The sequence below is a fragment of the Paroedura picta genome, chromosome 17 (assembly GCF_049243985.1).
Source record: "Paroedura picta isolate Pp20150507F chromosome 17, Ppicta_v3.0, whole genome shotgun sequence".
In the NCBI taxonomy this organism is placed as follows: Eukaryota; Metazoa; Chordata; class Lepidosauria; order Squamata; family Gekkonidae; genus Paroedura; species Paroedura picta.
Window position 1 is genome coordinate 19,606,298 of NC_135385.1, and position 18,947 is coordinate 19,625,244.

The 18,947-nt window shown below is 52.1% G+C and overlaps 1 protein-coding gene across 4 annotated transcripts in view; it reads left to right on the forward strand.

Annotated features, from left to right (window-relative positions):
- Positions 1–18,947, forward strand: part of ABCA3 (ATP binding cassette subfamily A member 3) — a 57,375-nt gene that overhangs the window by 17,535 nt on the left and 20,893 nt on the right. For all 4 annotated transcript variants that reach the window (XM_077316855.1, XM_077316854.1, XM_077316856.1 and 1 more), the window contains 14 exons: positions 5,119–5,216; positions 5,469–5,742; positions 6,017–6,144; positions 6,929–7,094; positions 9,206–9,465; positions 10,511–10,627; positions 11,528–11,648; positions 12,226–12,399; positions 12,667–12,848; positions 13,730–13,876; positions 14,679–14,808; positions 15,869–16,023; positions 16,256–16,411; positions 17,351–17,561. In XM_077316855.1, coding sequence (XP_077172970.1) covers positions 5,163–5,216; positions 5,469–5,742; positions 6,017–6,144; positions 6,929–7,094; positions 9,206–9,465; positions 10,511–10,627; positions 11,528–11,648; positions 12,226–12,399; positions 12,667–12,848; positions 13,730–13,876; positions 14,679–14,808; positions 15,869–16,023; positions 16,256–16,411; positions 17,351–17,561 — 2,275 coding nt within the window. In that variant the 5' untranslated portion in view covers positions 5,119–5,162. The remainder of the gene's footprint in view (positions 1–5,118; positions 5,217–5,468; positions 5,743–6,016; positions 6,145–6,928; positions 7,095–9,205; positions 9,466–10,510; positions 10,628–11,527; positions 11,649–12,225; positions 12,400–12,666; positions 12,849–13,729; positions 13,877–14,678; positions 14,809–15,868; positions 16,024–16,255; positions 16,412–17,350; positions 17,562–18,947) is intronic.

The window sequence follows — 18,947 nt, forward strand, 5'->3', positions numbered from 1 at the left end:
GCTCTCTTGGCCTCACCTCCCTCACAGGGTGTCTGTTGTGGGAAGAGGAAAGGGAAGGCGACTGGAAGCCACTTTGAGACTCTTTCTGGTGGTGAAAATAAGAACCAACTCCTCTTCTCCCCCTTTGAACAAGTGCATAGCCAGTTGCCTTACAGGAACCACAATCCACCCCCCCCCCAAACAGATGGGCTTTTAAGGGTAGAGATTCCAGGCCAGAGGGGATGGCTTTAATTAAGTTTCAGTGGTGTTTGGCCCAAATTAATCACTATACTGCTTTTACCAGGGCCAGCTGCAAAGGTCCCCATTCTGCCACAATCACAGATGGCTCGGTGGGACGAAAGGGAACCTCCACCCCCAGAGGCAGTCAACCTCTAAATCCCAATGCTACGAAGCGGTATCGTGGGAAGACCTCAGCCTCTAGTCCACAGGTGGCCATGGTTTGGCTCGTCGGATGTCCAGGGGCTATAAATCCCGTGAGCTTTTATGCACAGACGATCCCATTCACAAACTGGCCTCAGGTCCTGGACTCCTGCAAAGTAAACAGACTTTGCGCTGAACTTTGAGAAGTCAAAAACTGTGGGCTCGGGGAAAGCATTGGGCGCCTGTTAAATGGGACATAAGAGGCGACGCCATTGTACAAGTTAAAAGCTTCAAATAACGGGGAATGTATATTTCCACCACAATGCAAATCCAGCCACGCTTAGGAGATTTGCAATCCCTTCCACGAAAATTATCTCCCTGGCGATTGTGGTTTCTTTCCACACCAGGGGTGATCCCCATGTGCCAGGAGCCCTTAATGTTTTCAGTGCAAAATCTAATTGCCCAGTTCTATGGCATCCCAATTTGCACTGGGGCTTTTAACCACGTCCTCTTGCGCCCAATTCTTGGAACTCTAAACCAGGGGTAGTCAAACTGCAGCCCTCCAGATGTCCATGGACTACAATTCCCAGGAGCCCCTGCCAGCGAACGCTGGCAGGGGCTCCTGGGAATTGTAGTCCATGGACATCTGGAGGGCCGCAGTTTGACTACCCCTGCTCTAAACCGTGTTGCCTCTGTCTAGAAACCCGAATTACTGAAAAACGAGCTTGGTTGATATCGATCCGGTTCTGACTTTGCGTGCGTTTCAGCCCTGACCCAAATACTCTTGTTTCCTTCACGTCAGTGGAATTCGAGACACCGACATGGCTTAGACGTCTTGAGGGGGAAATGAAATCTATAGGAGTTTCGATAGGGACCTTGAAGCAGTGGTTCTCAGCCTCCCTATGCCGCGACCCTTTAGCACAGTCCCTCCTGCTGTGGGGACCCCCAAACCTAAAATTCTGCAAGGGTTCTTTCACAGAAATTAAACCGAAACTGAGCAATGGCATGAAGATCCATGATTGTATATAAATGGTTTTTTTCCGGGTTTTCTCAGTTCAGTTCTGCTGATCTTGCTCTTTCCCGCTGCTCCAGACAGACGAACGCTCTGTCTCGATCTACCCCGCAAGGCTGTTGTGTGGATGGCGCCCCCCCCCAGCCAAACCACTTTCCCTGCTGTGAAAGGGTCACTCAACCCCCAAAGGGGTCCCGACCCCCAGGTTGACAACCACTGCCTTAAAGGGAAACAAAAAAACCCAACCTGAAAAACAGGGCGAGACCCAGAAAAGGTTAGGGATGAAAGGGATGATAAAAAGAGAAACGTTTTATTGGAGCTGAAATATTGTTTTTACAATTTCTTTCGTCCCCTAGCCTTTCTGGTTCTCTCCTTGTATTCGCCACCAGGAAACTGTGCTCGGTTTAATAAAACGCTACAAGAACTCGGCAGCAAGGCTAAAAATAGCTGCTCCCCAATGAGCTTGTGGGTCCCACAGAGTTCTGAGTCCCTTGCTGCCGATTTCTCTCATTTATTCATCCCACAACAAGGTAGAGCTTTTATGCTAGCTACAGCGAATGCCTGTATTTTTGCTTCTTTTCATTATCCATTTCATTTTGCCATCCGAGCTAAATTTCCGAACCCGCCCGCCACTTTGTAAAGGAGAACAGCACTGAATCAGTTGCAGAGTTTTTACAGATTGCCATGAGATATCGTGATCGTCTCGTTCTATAAAAGCACGGCGTCTGCTTTTGTCTCCTTTGTATCGCAGTGGTAACCTTCTGTATATTGCACCCTTATGCTGTATTTCTTTAATAGAATCAGCGAATCATGGAGTTGGAAGGGACCTCCAGAGTCATCTGGTCCAACCCCCTGCAGAATGCAGGAAATTCACGACTACCTGCCCACCCACAGTGACTCCAATGCCAGGCCCAGATGATGCCCTCCCCCCCCAAAAAAACAGAATCCCAGGCCGGTCTGCGAGGTAGGTGGGGCCGAGAGAGTTCTGAGAGAACTGCTCGAACAGGGCCGTGACTAGCCCAAGGTCACCCAGCTGGCTGCGTGTAGAGGAAGAGTGGGGAATCGAACTTGGCTCTCCAGATTTGAGGCCGCTGTTTTTAACCACAACACCAAGCTGGCCCTCCCTGGCAGTTCAGTCTCTCTGAGCCAAACTACGCCGTCCCAAGCCTACCAGGCCCTGGGTATCTGAGAGACTGTCCCTCCCAAAGGCAGACCTTTCAGTAATCTTCAGCCTTGCCCAGAGCCAGGATTTCCTCAGCCCTGGCCTGGTGGAATGAGTTGCCACCTGAGATTCGGGCCCTGGAAGTGCTATCACAGTTCTGCAGGGCCTGTAGGAGAGTGCCCTTCCGCCAGGCCCATGGTTGAGGCCAAAGTGACCTAATATCATGGGGGGCCCCTGCTCTCCTTTCTGGTGGCTCCCCAACTCTTTGAGGCTGGGCTTATATACCTGGTCTACAGCCAATTCCTGCAGGCCTGACTTCACATGGGCGGGAGTGTGTTTGGTACTTTTTAATTTTTAGGACAGTTTGATCTGTTTGCGAATGTCTTAATCTACTGTCATAAACCGCCCTCAGCCTGCATGCGCAAATAAGTTTCCGTTCTTTCTTCGTTTAATTTTTATAACACCCTCCCAGCGAGCCGGCTCCGGGCGGCCTACACCGTAGCCTCGAAAGGGCTGCAGCTCACCCTGCCAGTCCCCGGAACCCGCAGGCAAGAAGAAAGCGTCAACAACCCTCCGATAAATAACCCTGCTGAGCCGGAAAGGGATCTCGTTGGCTCCGTTTCTTCCTGTTTCCGTTTGTTCGGTCCCGCCCATTTCCGACAAGGGCTCTCTCATCCCCGTGGGCCTTCCCGTCTGCCCCTCCTGGGGGTGCGGCACGCTTTGTCTTTTGCCTAAAAGATCACCGTGTGCCGTGTCATCCCTGCGGCCTGTGATTAGAGCATGCTGGGACACGTCACGTTGTGAGGCTTCTGAACGGTAGCTCTCGCTCACCGGCATGCAGCCTGATTCAGTTCGCCTCCACAGCTGGATGTTTGTGCCAGTTTGTGCCAGAGAGCCAGTTTGGTGTAGTGGTTTGATTCTGCACTCCCCCACCTGCAGCCAGCTGGGTGACCTTGGGCTCGCCATGGCACTGATAAAACTCTTCTGACCAAGCAGTGATATCAGGGCTCTCTCAGCCTCACCCACCCCACAGGGTGTCTGTTGTGGGGAGAGGAATGGGAAGGCGACTGTAAGCCGCTTTGAGATTCCTTTGGGTAGAGAAAAGCGGCATATAAGAGCCATCTCTTCTTCTTCTTCTTCTTCTTCTTCTTCTTCTTCTTCCTCCTCTTCCTCTTCCTCTTCCTCTTCCTCTTCCTCTTCCTCTTCCTCTTCCTCTTCCTCTTCCTCTTCCTCTTCTTCTTCTTCTTCTTCTTCTTCTTCTCATGGCCCTGGTGGTACCCAAGGTTTTGGTCCCAGGGGTGTATTGCCCACCTCGCTCTCCTGCAGGGGGCATCTTTGTGAGCTTCGACACCCTGCCTTTTTAATAGCACAACAACAGGATACAGACGGCCGGTAGCCGGAAAAATGTTATTGGGAGGCCAGATTAGCACCCGGGTGATCAGCCGTGACTATTTATTTTCTCCGCCGTCCTCCAGCGTGATCTTACCCCTCCACCCCCTGGAGGCTTTTGTAAAAGCAGGGACTCTTCAGCCCTGCTACCTGCTCTTCCGGTTCTCGTCAGCTGCGTAGAGAATTCACATCTTGAAGATTAATGACAGGATTCACACCTTTATTCCCCAGCGCCGTCCTTTTTCACAGAAGAGAATTTACACAGGAAAGCAGGGGTAGTCAAACTGCGGCCCTCCAGATGTCCATGGACTACAATTCCCAGGAGCCCCCTGCCAGCTGGCAGGGGGCTCCTGGGAATTGTAGTCCATGGACGTCTGGAGGGCCGCAGTTTGACTTCCCCTGCTGTAAAGGATTTCTCTCCAGCCCTGAGGGCGTGACAAATGAATCATGGGACCTGGCTCTTTTTGATGCCGTGGCCCTGGGGAACAGCCCCAGGGTGGGCTGAGTAGACCCATGTTTAGGCCAGGCTGTGATTGCGCCGTGTGGCACCAGGCCAGGGATGCAAGAGGGACCGGTGTTGCGTGATGTGCTAATAGTACAAGAGACGCTAACGCTCATGGTATTGCGCATGGCCACTCAGTGCAGAGTCAGCCCGAGCTCCTTGCCCTCTGGCATCCTTCAGAATGTCTGAACCTGGCCTGGTTCTCTAGATCAGGGGTAGTCAACCTGTGGTCCTCCAGATGTCCATGGACTACAATTCCCAGGAGCCCCTGCCAGCAAACGCTGGCAGGGGCTCATGGGAATTGTAGTCCATGGACATCTGGAGGACCACAGGTTGGCTACCCCTGCTCTAGATCTTCCGCTGGGCCAGCGCTTCCGTCCTCACTTCCATCTTTCGAAGCCTGTAAGAGTTGTCCTTCCAAGTTGATCTCGTTTTCCCTTTCTGCCCCCACCGACGCCCTGCCGTCCCGCAGAACACTGAATATCTCAGCGGTTGGTTCCAGGATGAATTAGTTTAATGTTTTCCATATTCTCCTACTGTTCTTTGTTGCTTGGTGTCGCCACTTTATCGTTCATCCAAGTTATCTGAATTGTTTCTGTTTGACGTGAAGCGTCGTGAGCCTTCTGGGAGGGCGGTATATAAATATAATAAAATAAATATATGTCATTGATGGCTTCCAATATTCTTCTACAGAGTCCAGCTAAGGCGTGGACAGCGTGGCTGTCCGCAAGAGAAAGATGGTTCTTCTACGCCAGTTTAAGCTTCTTCTCTGGAAGAACTACATCTTGCAGGTAGGTTCTGCAGGAGGCTGGGGGTGGGGGGCAAATGCAGACAAGCAGCAGGGGACGACAGAGCTCAAAGGCTTTGGGCGCCGTCTCCCCGCCTGACCAGCGGGCACCAACGTGTCTCACGATAACAAGAGGAAATAAAAAGACAAATAAATGCTTTTTAGGATGCTGTCTAGACTTGCCACAGCTTTCCTCCCCAGGAGCAAGCGCCTTTTAACAGCCTTAGGCGCTCCTTAAAAACCTCTCCTCCTGCAGAAGCGGCAGATCCTGGTCACGATCGTCGAGATCTGCCTGCCGCTGCTGTTCGCCGCGATCCTCATCGCCCTCCGCCACCGGGTGCACTCCGTCCGCCACCCCAACGCCTCCTTCTACAGCAGCCAGTCGGTGGACGAGCTTCTGCCCTTCTTCCACTCCTGGCACTGGCACAAGCCCTGGGAGCTGGCCTACGTCCCCGCCAACAACACCGCCGTGAAGAGCGTCGCGGAGGCCGTGGAGGAGGCCCTGCAGGAGCAGCACGTCAGCATCAAAGGTCAGCGCTGGGCAGGGCGTTTCGGGGCTCGGGCGTTGGCCGTGGGGGCACATGGAGGGGGGGGGAGTTACACCACACGGCCTCCAGTCTCCCGGCGCTCCCTGCGAAGATGATCCAGAGCAGCCACACGAAAGACTAGGGATGGAGGTGTGCAGGTGGGACCAGGGGACCCCCCAGAATTACAACGCATCTTCAGGCTGCAGAGATCAGTTCCCCCCCCCCCCCGCCCCCAATGTAGATTGCATTTGTGGTTTCCTTCCCCCCCTCTCTGTAGCTCGAGGCTTCCCCTCCGAGAAGGACTTGGAAGACTACATCCGGCTCGATAACCGCTCGGGAAACATCCTGGCCGGGCTCGTCTTCGAGGACTGTGCCGCACACAGCCAGGATCCCTTGCCGCTGCAGGTGGGTAGATTCTTAGGGGGGCAGAGACCAAGCGGGGAACTTGGGGGGCCGGGCGTAGCTCTGAGAGTCACAGCCGAGAGGCCTGCGGTGAGAATTGATTGATTATATTTCTACGTTGACTCTGTTTTTATTATATTTGGATGTAACAATAAGTTCGTCGCTGTGTCTTCTGAGGGCCGGTGTAGTATGGTGGTGCTGATTTGGGGAACCGTGACAAAATTGCCTGGGTTTTGGTTCTGTTGTAGCCATGCGCCCTTATGGATCTTGAATGCAAACGCCCTCTTGGCAGAGTGGGATTTCTCCATGGGGGACGATTCCCACAAAAATGTCAATGAAACAGACCCTGAAAATCGACCTGTACAACGGATGCTCGTGGGTGGCCGTTGGATATGCCCGCAGGGACGGTTTTCCGTGTTCCCTAGGACAAAAACTCAAATCTTTTTTTTCCAGACCAAACACGTTCAAGTTCAAGTCAAACTTTATTGCACTAGGTCATATTGACCTGAACATTCTTGAATCATAGAAGAATAGAGTTGGAAAGGGACCTCATGGGTCATCTAGTCCAACCCCTGCACTATGCAGGACATTCACAACGTTCTGTGAGCTTTTGAGTCCAACAGAACGCTTCATCGGTCTGGATGTTACAAGATTTGCAAAAGATAGACGGTTGGGATGCAGGTTTTTCAGGCTGTCCATCCACGTGGACCTTCTTGCTTCTTCCCATGGGAGGACCTTCTTTCACGGTATTTCTCCGCCTTCAGCCGCCTCCCTTTTGCGTCTGCAGGTCAGTTACCGGCTGAGGTTCAAGTACAGCCCCCGGAACGCCCCCCGGAGCGAGCAGACGGGCCTGAACCCAAACATCGACCGCGACTGGCACACCAGATACCTTTTCCCCCTCTTCCAGTTGCCGGGGCCCAGGGAACCCAAGTATGACGACGGAGGGACGCCAGGTATGTCGGATCTCGGCTACCTCTCCTCGTGGAAGGTCAGGAACACTTGGCAGGGGGGACGTTGCTCTCGTTGGGGTCACCAGATGGGGGGGGGGTTGCCTGACGCTAAATCCGACCGTTGCTGTGCCGGGATCAGTAGTTCCTGCTCCGATTTGCAGCAGGTCTCCAGGGTCATAGGTGTCCGGCCTCTACCAAACTCTCAGCTAGCAGACTCGCTGTGGAAGAAAGTAGTGGACAGAGCGCACGGTGCTTCCTTGCTAGAACTGAAGGGCAATCTTGCAAGCATAACTTCGGTCGCCCCTGAGACTCCCGCTTCTAAGTTTCCAAGTGGCTGCAGCATTAGATGCTCTGCTAGAGACTGGTCTTAATTTTCAGGCTTGCATGGGGGGGGGGGAGGCTTGTCGTCCTAAAGCAGCGGAAAACGCCGTGACCATGCGGATGCATTTGCTTCATTTGTACGCCTCAATTGGGCAGCAGGTGTTTCTGTTATTTTATTTGGTCACGGTTTATCTGACAGCCTGTGGATAATGAGGAGCAATAATTTTATGGGAAAGCGTGAAGCAGGGATTGGGAGGGGACAAAGCACCGTGGGGAAGGCAGAAATCCTTCCAGATAGCTCCTGAGACCCCCCACCCCACTCATGTTGCTTCTCTCTGCGCAATCTTGAGCAGAAACCAGCAGGAAGCTCTCTTGGCTCTCTGTAGCCGCGATGCCTGTAGCAAGATCTGTGGAGAAGGAGAGGTGTACACTTCCCTGCGTGAATAAATCATGTGCCGGGAGGGAAAGTGGATATCCTCAAGGTGCAGCAAGAACAGAGACACTCTGGGTGGGCGGGGGAGGGGGAATCTGGCTCAGCTAACAAAGAGAGCTTTGACTCTCGAAAAATTCCACCCCGAAAACCTTGCTGGTCTCTAAGGGTACTCCTGGGTTCGAATCTCGCTCTTCTCCGCAGACCAGCAAGGCAACCTTCTGAAACTAGTTTCAACTCGGGGGGGGGGGGGGACTCACAAAAGTTTTCATGAAAATGAAATTTCCTTATCAGGAAGGGGTGCTGAGCGTCCTTTCCCCAAAACGGATTCCAATGACAAAAGCCCAGGCTGCATTGTAGTTTCAAGGGGAAGGGAGAGGAAGCACTACAGAGACTTTTCTGTTCTACAGCTGGGACTGCGTCTGCCATTAATCAACCGTCTGGGCATTTTTATTCCCTCTACTGTGTTTTTCGAACTGGAGTTGAACCCAAAGGACTGACAACCTGATAGACTCATCTTGTCATTCCAGCAGGGTACTTGAATCTGTTAAGCATTTTCGTTATAACGCGTGTTAGTTGGATATTTTCAAGATGCCCATTTTACTAATTTACTGCTAATTTAGTCTGTTCTTATATATGTAGCCTGGTGGTGTCCTTTTCACATCCCTAAGGAACTTTGCGATGCACACGAAAGCTCACAATTAGAACTTTGTGGGCCTTAAAGGCGCAATTGGACTCAAGCTTTGTTCAGTACAATCCTATGCAGTGTTCCAACCTAAGACCAATTGATTCCAATAGAGTTAAAAGGGGATAACTGTGTTTGGAAAGGGCTAAATTGGGATGAATGGGAGGGCTCTTAAGGGTTAGCAAATTCCGGGAGATTTTGAGGCCATGGGGATTTGAGGGGGAGCCCAGCAGGGGTGTTCTGATGTTCTTCTGAAGGTCTCCAAGCCCTGTTGCTGGTCCTCCAGAGGAACTGGTTGGCTACTGTGTGAGCCAGGAGGCTGGTCTAGATGAACTACTGGTCTGATCCAGCAGGGCTCTTCTGATGTTCTTCTGAAGGTCTCCAAGCCCTGTTGCTGGTCCTCCAGAGGAACTGGTTGGCCACTGTGTGAGCCAGGAGGCTGGTCTAGATGAACTACTGGTCTGATCCAGCAGGGCTCTTCTGATGTTCTTATGAAGGTCTCCAAGCCCTGTTGCTGGTCCTCCAGAGGAACTGGATGGCTCCCATTTGAGACAGGAGGCTGGACTAGAAGGACCACCGGTCTGACCCAACAGGTTCCATTCTTATGACACATATGTCTTACGACCTGCTTAAATACTCCCCCTTCTCTCTCTGACTCCCCCTTCTCGCTTGTCTCAGGCTACTACCGGGAGGGCTTCCTCGCCGTGCAGCACGCGGTGGACAAGGCCATCATCCGCTACCACGCCGACGATTCCGCGTCCGCCCTGCTGGAGAGGATCACGGTGGTCGTCCGGCGCTTCCCCTACCCGCCCTACATCAACGACCTCTTCCTCCTGGCCATCCAGAACCAGCTGCCCTTGCTGCTCATGCTGAGCTTCACCTACACCTCACTCAACATCGTGCGGGCCGTGGTGCACGAGAAGGAGAAGAAGCTGAAGGTAACGGAGGGGGTGGAACACGTATGGAAGAAAAAGGATGTATTTGTTATTTGTTTAATTCGCTTCCTCCCCGCCATGCTCCCTTATGGGGACTCAAAGGAGTTTGCAGCACTCTCCTCCGTTTATCCTCACAACGACCCTGTGTCCTGCATAGTGCAGGGGGTTGGACTAGATGACCCACAAGGTCCCTTCCAACTCTATGATTCTATGATACCTGTGAGGTAGGTTAGGCTCGCCCAGCAAGCTCCCCCGGTCTGAGCGGAGATTTGAACTGGGGCCTCCCTTAACCACCAACAGGCCCCCCCTTTAAGAAACACTCCCACGTTTACGTCAATCTGGCCACAGACCTGTTCCCAGGGGAGGCGTTAGAAATCCTCGCAGCATCGGCAGCGGTTTTGCGGTTCGTTAAAGACGGCTTTAAACGGTTGGATGCTTTGTTTTAATTGCGTATCGTTTTGCTGGTGCCGTGCACCTCCCTGAGCCGGTATACCGGAAGGGCGGCATAGAAATGGAATCAATAAATCAATAAAGTGATAAGGAAATCAACCACACCGGCGCTCTGTCCGGGACGAAAGCCAGAAAGAGCGTTGTAAAGAGCGTCTTTGCTTTATTCAGCAGAATTTATTCAGCTTTATTCAGCAGAATTGCCCTCGAAGGTCCGTGTGATTATCCCGTAGTTAATGATCCAAAACCCACACTCCCTTAAAAAAAAAATCAAGCTTCTCGTGCTGATGGACAGCCAGCCAGCCGTCAACTAGGGCCATGTTGCTTTTGTGTGTGCCGGAAAACAGGAAGGGTTGCAGAGATGGAGACCAAATGGCACGTGTCCCTCTGTTTGCTCTTCCTTTGGTCGAGGATGAAATGCTCTCTCTAAGGCCCGTTTCCTTGCTTGAAACGGCAGCTGACACCCGTAGCCGCTTGGGAGGGGGGAATGCGGCTAGGGGATTCCGGGGTTAAGTAGCGGTAGGGAGAGCGGTCTCCGGGAAGGAACGGCGGGGTCGGCCTGCCGTGGTGCGCCATCACGTTGTGTTTTGTGTGTCCTCAGGAGTACATGCGCATGATGGGTCTCAGTAGCTGGCTCCACTGGAGCTGCTGGTTCCTCATGTTCTTCCTCTTCCTCCTGGTGTCCATCTTCTTCGTCACCGTGCTTTTCTGCATCAAGGTGAGCCTCTCTCAGCGGACGCTGGCCCACTGCCACGTCCAGGTTTGCCGAATGGTGTACGGGGCCCAGGCCGTGTGATAATTTTGGGGTGGGAGATGGGGCCCAAGCCCTTCGGCCAGGGTGACCCCCAAATCTACTGACCTTGAAGAAGAAGTGTTGGTCTTTCTACCCCGCTTTTAAGTACCCAAAGGAGTCTCAAAAAGGGCTTACAATCACCTTCCCTTTCCTCTCCTCACAACAGTCACTCTGTGAGGTAGGTGGGATGGAGAGCTCTAAGAGAACTGCTCTGCAACAACAGCTCTAAGAGAACCACTCTGCAAAAACAGCTCTCAGGGAACTCAGGGAACTGGGACTGGCCCAGAGGAGTGGGGAATCCAACCCGGTTCTCCAGATTAGAGGCTGCTAAACCCAGCTGGCTCCTTGGTGAGACCGAACAATTTCTGGGTTGAGTTTCTTGGGAACAAAAGATCCCTTTCTGCCAGGGCTGTCAGCTGACGAAAGGAGCTTTAGTTAACAATTGAATGCAGCCTGAAAAGTATTTGCTTACCGTTGAGCCCTCCATAAAGCTGCTGTTTGGAGATGGGATTTCATTAGCCACCTGTGGTCAGGCTGTTTTTCGTGTTTCTGCTTTCACACCCCATTTCAGCAGTGCGTCAGAACTAAAACAGCCTCTATACAAAGGCAGGGTCCCTTCGTTTGCAAACAATATTTTCTTCGCCCTTCCCTGGTTAATCAACTTAAAACTTTAGTTGATTAATCTGTCTGCTTTTCTGCTAGTCTCCGCCAGGGGCTGGTCGTAGCCTCCAAGGCTCTGCTTTTTGATTATCTCTTGATTCTGCCTATCGGCGGCGACCCCAGAGGCCCAGAGCCGGGCTTAATTCCATGGTCTTGGTTTTCCAGGTGAGCCATCAAGGAGCGGTGCTCACCAACAGCGACCCGACCCTCGTGTTCGCCTTCCTGACCGTCTTCTCCATCTCCACCATCTCCTTCAGCTTCATGGTCAGCACCTTCTTCTCCAAAGGTGAGCGCATGTCCCCTCGCCAGGTGCCACCCAGACGAAGGGAGGGTGAAGCACAAAACTCTCTGCTCGCCCGCCTTGGAAGAAAACTCTTGCGTGGACACACATGTAGCTTTTTTAGATTGAATCAGGTCACCGTCTACTTCAGGGCTGACCAGACTGTGGCGCTCCAGATGTCCATGGACCACAATTCCCATGAGCCTTTGCAGCATGCATGCTGGCTGGGGGTCATGGGAATTGTAGTCCATGGACATCTGGAGTGCCACCATCTCCAGGGGCTCAGCTGGATAACTCATCATCTGACCCTTTAACTGGAGACGCCGGGGATTGAACCAGGAACCTTCTGCGTGCCAAGCTGAGGCTTTCCCACTGAGCCACGGCCCCTGCTGTGAGGATTTTTCCTTTCCCTTCTTGACGCAAATGGGCCACTGGAGTCGTCCTCCAGAATCATGAGCCACTGAACTTGATAACCCCCCTCAATTTAACCCGTGTTTGAAAGAACAACATTTAGAGTCCCAGAGCAGCTTTAAGAGTTCAAGGCATCTCCTCTGAACGCCGCTTCTTGTCTCCGTGCTCACAGCAAACGTGGCGGCAGCGGCCGGCGGCTTCCTGTACTTCTTCTCCTACATCCCGTACTTCTTCATCTCCCCGCGCTACGACCGCATGACCCACAGCCAGAAGCTCTCGTCCTGCCTCGTCTCCAACGTCGGCATGGCCATGGGCGCCCAGCTGATCGGCATGTTCGAAGGGAAGGGTGAGTGGAGCCACTTCCTGCCCCTGGGGAGGCCTCGAATCATAGAATCGTAGAGTTGGAAGGGACCTCCTGGGTCATCTAGCCCAACTCCCTGCACTATGCAGGACACTTCACTCGGTAGAGCCTGCCTCACAGGACTGTTGTGAGGATAGGCTGGCAGAGAAGAAAATGGCGTGAAAAAGTGCTTTGGGGAAAAAGATCAGCTATAACTTAAAAAAACGCAGTCCATATACCGGGGGTAAAGCGGCCTTTCTCCTGGGGTTGCAGGCACCGGAGTTCAGTGGAGGGATCTCATGAAGCCAGTCAGCGTGGACGATAACTTCACCCTGGCTCACGTCCTGGGGATGCTCCTGCTGGACTCGGTGCTGTACGGCCTGGTGGCCTGGTACGTGGAGGCCGTCTTCCCCGGAGAGTACGGCATCCCTCAGCCCTGGTACTTCTTCGTCATGGTAAGTCCGGCTCTCAACCCCAGACCAGCACACCGTTCGGCGCGTACCCAGAGAGAACGGTGGGCATCTGCAATAATCTAATCAGAGGGTTACGTACCACGATTGACCGAGAGGTTGGCAGAAGCGCAGATGCTGGCGTTCAGAGCAGAAGTCATGAGATTCTCTGGATCCCACAGAATTTTGAAAATTATCTTCTTCTAGGCTTCAAGAAGCCAGCGTGGCATGGCGGTTAAAGAGCTACGGAGTCTAATCTGGCAAGCCGGGTTTGATTCCCCACTCCTCCTCCACATGCAGCCAGCTGGGTGACCTTGGGCCAGTCACAGTTCTCTTAGAGCTGTTCTCACAGAGCAGTTCTCTAAGAGCTCTCTCAGACCCGTCCACCTCACAGGGCGTCTGTGGTGGGGAGGCGAAGGGAAAGGGGTTTGCAAGCCGCTATTAAAAAACAGCTTTTCTATTCTTCTGATGGTTGTGAAGATATGGTTGAAAATATTTGGGCCACATCTGCTGCCTTTTCGGAAACTTTGAATTAGGTATGTTGGGTGGGGTGGGTGGAGATTTCAGTGTCCTTTCATTATGCAAGCTGTAAAAAATACCAGAATAATTTTGCACATATTCAGATAATTTTTTCTAGGCTCTGGGAGATTCTGGGTTCAAATAGCCCATTCTGCCATGGCAACTTGCTGGTTGACCCTGCGCCAGGGTTGCCCAAACTGTGGCTCACCAGATGTCCATAGACTACAAGTCCCATGAGGCCCTGCCAGCATGCAGGGGAATTTATTAGTGGCCTCCGCCACCAAATATTTGCGAGCATGAATGACACCTTTTGCAAACCACAGAGTGCTGTAGAAGTCACGTCCCTTTTTTCCTGTTGTCCTCTGCAGCCTGCCTACTGGTGCGGAACAGCCCAGACCGTCCTGGGGAAGGAGAAAGAAGAAGAGGAGGACCCAGAGAAGGCCCTGAAAAGCCAGTACATAGAAGAGGAACCGTCAGACCTGGTGTCGGGGATCAAAATTAAACACCTCTCCAAGGTGAGGGCCACAGAATCCTAGAGATGAGAGGGGCCGTCTAGTCCAACCCCCTGCTCAATGCAGGATCAGCCTAAAGAGTCCCTGATTCTTGGAGGCCACCAGTGAGGGGGGGGGAACTCATGTACAGAGATAGCTCATCTACACCATTCATTCATTCATTCATTCATTCATTCATTCATTCATTCATTCATTCATTCGCCTTATATACTGCCCCTCTCAGACCAGCCAGCTCACAATAATACTATCACCGTTTCCACATTTATACATTTCTCAATTAAATTAAGAAAGAAATTTGTTGAAGGAAATTTAAAACTGAGATTTTATTGGGTTTTTTTCCTCTATAGAATTTTTATGCTTTGAACTTTTATGGTTTTTGTCGTTGCGTATTTATTATGTTGCATTTTCTTTCTGATGCTTATTGTCGTGTCCGTGGTTCTTTCCTTTTAGCTTCCTTTTTTATTGTGTACTAATGTTAAGGCTTGCGGCTACGTCATTTAATAGACTAAATTTTAAAAACCTATATATATATTTTTAAAAATCAAATCCCTCCCCCCAGCTGGAGTCACCCCTCTGGGGCTCTGGACTCACCCTGGGGTTCTTGGTCACCCTGGTTGGGAATGCCTGCCCTATGGGACAGCCATTATTCAGCTGTGACATGACAGTGTTTCCCATGGCCACTAGATGGACCCCTGGCCGTCTTTGGCGTGGCCTCTGTTTCCACATAAAACCCGTGAATCCCAAAGCAGCTGTAAAGAAGGAGAGAATATGAACCCGTCTCTCCTCCCCTCTCCGTCGCCTGCAGGTGTTCAAGGTGGGGAACAAGAGCAAAGAGGCTGTGCGGGACCTGACCCTGAACATGTACGAAGGGCAGATCACGGTCCTCCTGGGACACAACGGCGCTGGGAAGACGACAACACTGTCCATGCTGACAGGTGAGATGTCGCAAGCAACAAGACGCCCTTGTGGGGATCCGCCCTGGCTTGGAGCATGACCGGTTCAGTGGATTTCAGGCCACTGCTAAGTTCGTAGATCCACATCTGTGGCACTTAAAACCCCTGGGGGGAAGAGCGAGATGAAAAATATAATGAATGCCGAAAGGGGTATGAGGCAGCAGGTCGATTCCGGTGGTCCGAATCGCGCTGGTTTCGGAAGCAACAGAACACGGTTCGAGTCCGGGGGCACCTTTAAGACCAGCTGTGTTGAATTCTGCTCTAGCCCTTGGGGCAGTGGGGGAATCCATCACTCTGTCTGTCCTTTGTCCATCCTTAAAAGTCTGACAGGTGCCCAGCCTCCACTCAAGGAGATATAGCCGTTCCTGGCTGTCTTCGACCTTCTGTGGCCCTTCTGTGGCAGTTCTGCCTGATCGGCTGTAATAGTCTTTGGCTAACATTCCCTGGCACCTTTGAGCCAATGGCCTATTGATATTAAAACACTAATATACAGAAGGATTTTTCTTCTATTGTTGCAACAAATTTATATTGGAGGACTCAACCACTGAAGAAGTCACTGAAAACGGAAATGATCTAGAAACCGTTACGGTTGATTCTTCACGTATATAAAAGAAGTTGTATTGGAATCGAATATATATATATATTATTACAAGGATATTGCCTTGCGATGGTTCCTTGTTTTTCTGTTGGGATGGTGAAGAGAGGCAAACTGTCAGGATCAGTTTCAAAAGACCCAAAAGCGAAAGGTAAAATATAGGCTAAGCAAACATGGAGAAACCCAGGCCAATTTAATAATTCATGGCAGTGAGCAGGCACTGATCCTGACACAAACCCAGGTTCAAATCCCCATTCGTGTCTTGGAAGTTCATCGGGTGACCTTAGGCTGACCTACATCGCAGGGGTGTTGTGGAGATAAAACGGAGGAGAGAACGACGTCGGCCACATTGGGGAGAAAGGCAAGGTGTAAATGAATCGAGTCACTTGATCATTCGTGTGAAGGCCGCTTCTTTTCTCTCTTTCCCCCCCACCTGTGGCGCCCCAGGGCTGTACCCTCCGACCAGCGGCCAGGCCTACATCAACGGCTACGAGATCTCCCAGGACATGGTCCTGATCCGGAAGAGCCTCGGCCTCTGCCCGCAGCACGATGTCCTCTTCGACCACATGACCGTGGAAGAGCACCTCTTCTTCTACTCGGGGGTAAGCTTGGATCCAGGCTGCCCGTGCCGCTTTGCAGTAGACACCGGATAAGCTTGTGCTTCTTTTGGCTCCAGGCCTCAGGCTGACGCCCACCTTGCACGTGACTTCCAGCCCTTTTTCCTTCCACAGCCCTGAGGACTAGAAACTCGCTTGCATTTTTTATTTGCGTCAAAGCATCCCTTCCCCCGACAGCAAACCTCGGCCTCATTCTTCCCTTGTCCGTCTGTCTCAGCTGAAGGGCTTTCCTGTGGAGAAGTGCTCGGAGGAGATCGACCGGATCCTGCGCATCCTCAACCTGGAAGAGAAACGCAGGTCCCTGTCGAAGGCGCTTTCGGGAGGGATGAAACGCAAGCTGTCCATCGGCATCGCCCTCATTGGAGACTCCAAGGCAGGTCCCAGGGAAGGGGGCGGTTCTTTCTTGTGGGTGGTGCTCAATGCCTGCCCCTCCCCTCCAAGTCTGATAGGCTGCCTTTCAATCTGCACAGCCAATCAGCAGCCTTGCTGGGCCAGGCCCACTTTTTCTATCAAAGTAGCTGTGAATTTCCTGCATTCTGCAGGGGGTTGGACTAGATGGACCCGGAGGGCCCGTCCAACTCTGTGTTTCTTTGGTTCACTTGCCAAGCACCCCCCAAAAAGATGCTGGCTAGCCCATATTTGGTGCAGCGTTCTACGTAATCATGTTATGTGTTATATGATGTGGTATGTAAACTGCCCAGAGCTGTATGGAAGGGTGGTATAAAAATCTAGAATGAATGAATGAATGAATGAATGAATGAATGAATGAATGGACTAGCTAGCAAGCCCTTGGCAAGCGCCAGAAAAGGTGCCAAAAAAGGCAGTATAAAAATCTAAAATGAATGAATGAATGAATGAATGAATGAATGAATGAATGAATGAATGAATGAATGAATGAATGAATGAATGAATGGACTAGCTAGCAAGCCCTTGGCAAGCGCCAGAAAAGGTGCCAAAAAAGGCAGTATAAAAATCTAAAATGAATGAATGAATGAATGAATGAATGAATGAATGAATGGCTAGCAAGTCCTTGGCAAGCGCCATAAAAGGTGCCCAAGGACATTGCATGGGGGAACCCCGGATAAAACCCTGGGAAACCTTTCTCCCTGGGAAGCCCTACTCTGTTTCCACATTCCTTCCCCAGATGCAAACATCTGTGCAAAATGCACGTCCCACATATTAGTTATAAAAGCTGCGTTTGCATTTACCCCTCTTTGGGAATCGGCTCACGCTCACCCGCAACCCATCCTGCTTTTGCGTGTCGTGCCGCTCCCTGCTGACGTCAGACCCCCCCCCTCCCCAAATCATGCAGGTGGTGATGCTGGACGAGCCGACCTCGGGCATGGACCCCGTTTCCCGCCGGGCCACGTGGGACCTCCTGCAGCACCAGCGGAGCGGCCGCACCATCCTCCTCACCACCCACTTCATGGACGAGGCAGACCTGCTGGGGGATCGCATCGCCATCATGGCCAAGGGGGAGCTCCAGTGCTGTGGGTCCTCGCTCTTCCTCAAGCACAAATACGGTGAGGAGAACCCTCGGCCCAGCGCTGGCCATGGGCCGGAGGGCACAACGGGGCCCTTGTCTCTTCCTGAGGCTTCCTAGGGCTGTGTAGGTTTCCCCTCCTGCACCTTCTGCATTAGGCCCTCCGTCACCCCACTTCGGTGGTCCTCAGTTTTACTGTCTTCCCGAATCTCCAGGGAGTTTCCCTGCCTCACACAATGTGCACTGGGCAGACCCGCTTCACCCCAGAGCAGCTGCAGTGATTATGAGCATTCCGTGGCTGAACCTTTCCCCTCACGAACGCTTGGTGACATCACTGTGGCTCAGCCAATAACTGACTGTATGCAGCCAACATTCTAGAGAAGGGCGTGGCCAAACTGCGGTGCTCCAGAGGTCCATGGACTGCAATTCCCATGAGCCCCTGCCTGCAGGCAATGGCTCGTGGGAATTGTAGTCCATGGACATCTGGAGAGCCAGTTTGGACACCCCAATAGAGGGTCATCCAAGGGGGTGGACAATTCACGGAGGACGGGGCTACCAGCGGCTCTAGTCCTCATGGGTATCGACTCCCTCCTTGAATTGGTTGTTGGGGAACGAAGGGCGTGACGGCACCGTAACCTTATTCTGGTTTTTGGGCTTCCTAAAGGCAGCTTCCTGGTGGCTGTGAACCGCGTGCTGGGCTAGAGGGGCTTTGGGGCTGATCCATCGCGGCTTATGTTCTTACGTGCTAAGAAGTGTAAATCCAGGGATTGCTGTCAGCCAACCTGTAATCTCGTTACCGGCCAGCAGTCTTCCCCGTCGGATGAAAGATTCATCCAGCCCCTTATTGTCACCCTGACGGGCAGGGATCCGCTCAAGTGTCCGTGGGAAAGGCCGTGGAATTGGGGACGCTGGGGATCGAACCTGGGACCTTCTGCCTGCCAAGCAGATGCCGTCTGCTCTATTTATTTACGAAATGGCCTCTTGCTGCTTCATACAATACTGTGTAGCCCCGTATCATTTACTGTGAGAGGGAAGGATAGTCTGACCCAGCAGGGCTCTTCCGATGCTCCAGTACAGTAGATTTGCTTTATGTTTTGCCAAATTGGATTCTGCTTGGGAGCCATGCAGACAGTTGCATTCCCCACTTCCTGTCTTCTGGAAATCCTTCCGGCTCCTAGGATTCCCTCCTGTATTTTTAACCCAATCTTTTCAGCCATCAGGGCTAGAAACTTATCCTTACAAGATGAATGCCCCACCCAAACCCAGATTCCGCACATCTATAAAACACAGAACCTCATGTTTGGATCACAACTTCCGCTTTTTCTCTTGGATTTTCCACTGCCCTTTTCCGCCAGCCCAGCTCATGTCTTCTGACAGACCAAAAATGACTCCCTTCCGCTTCCTCGGTCTGCCCTGGATGTCGTCC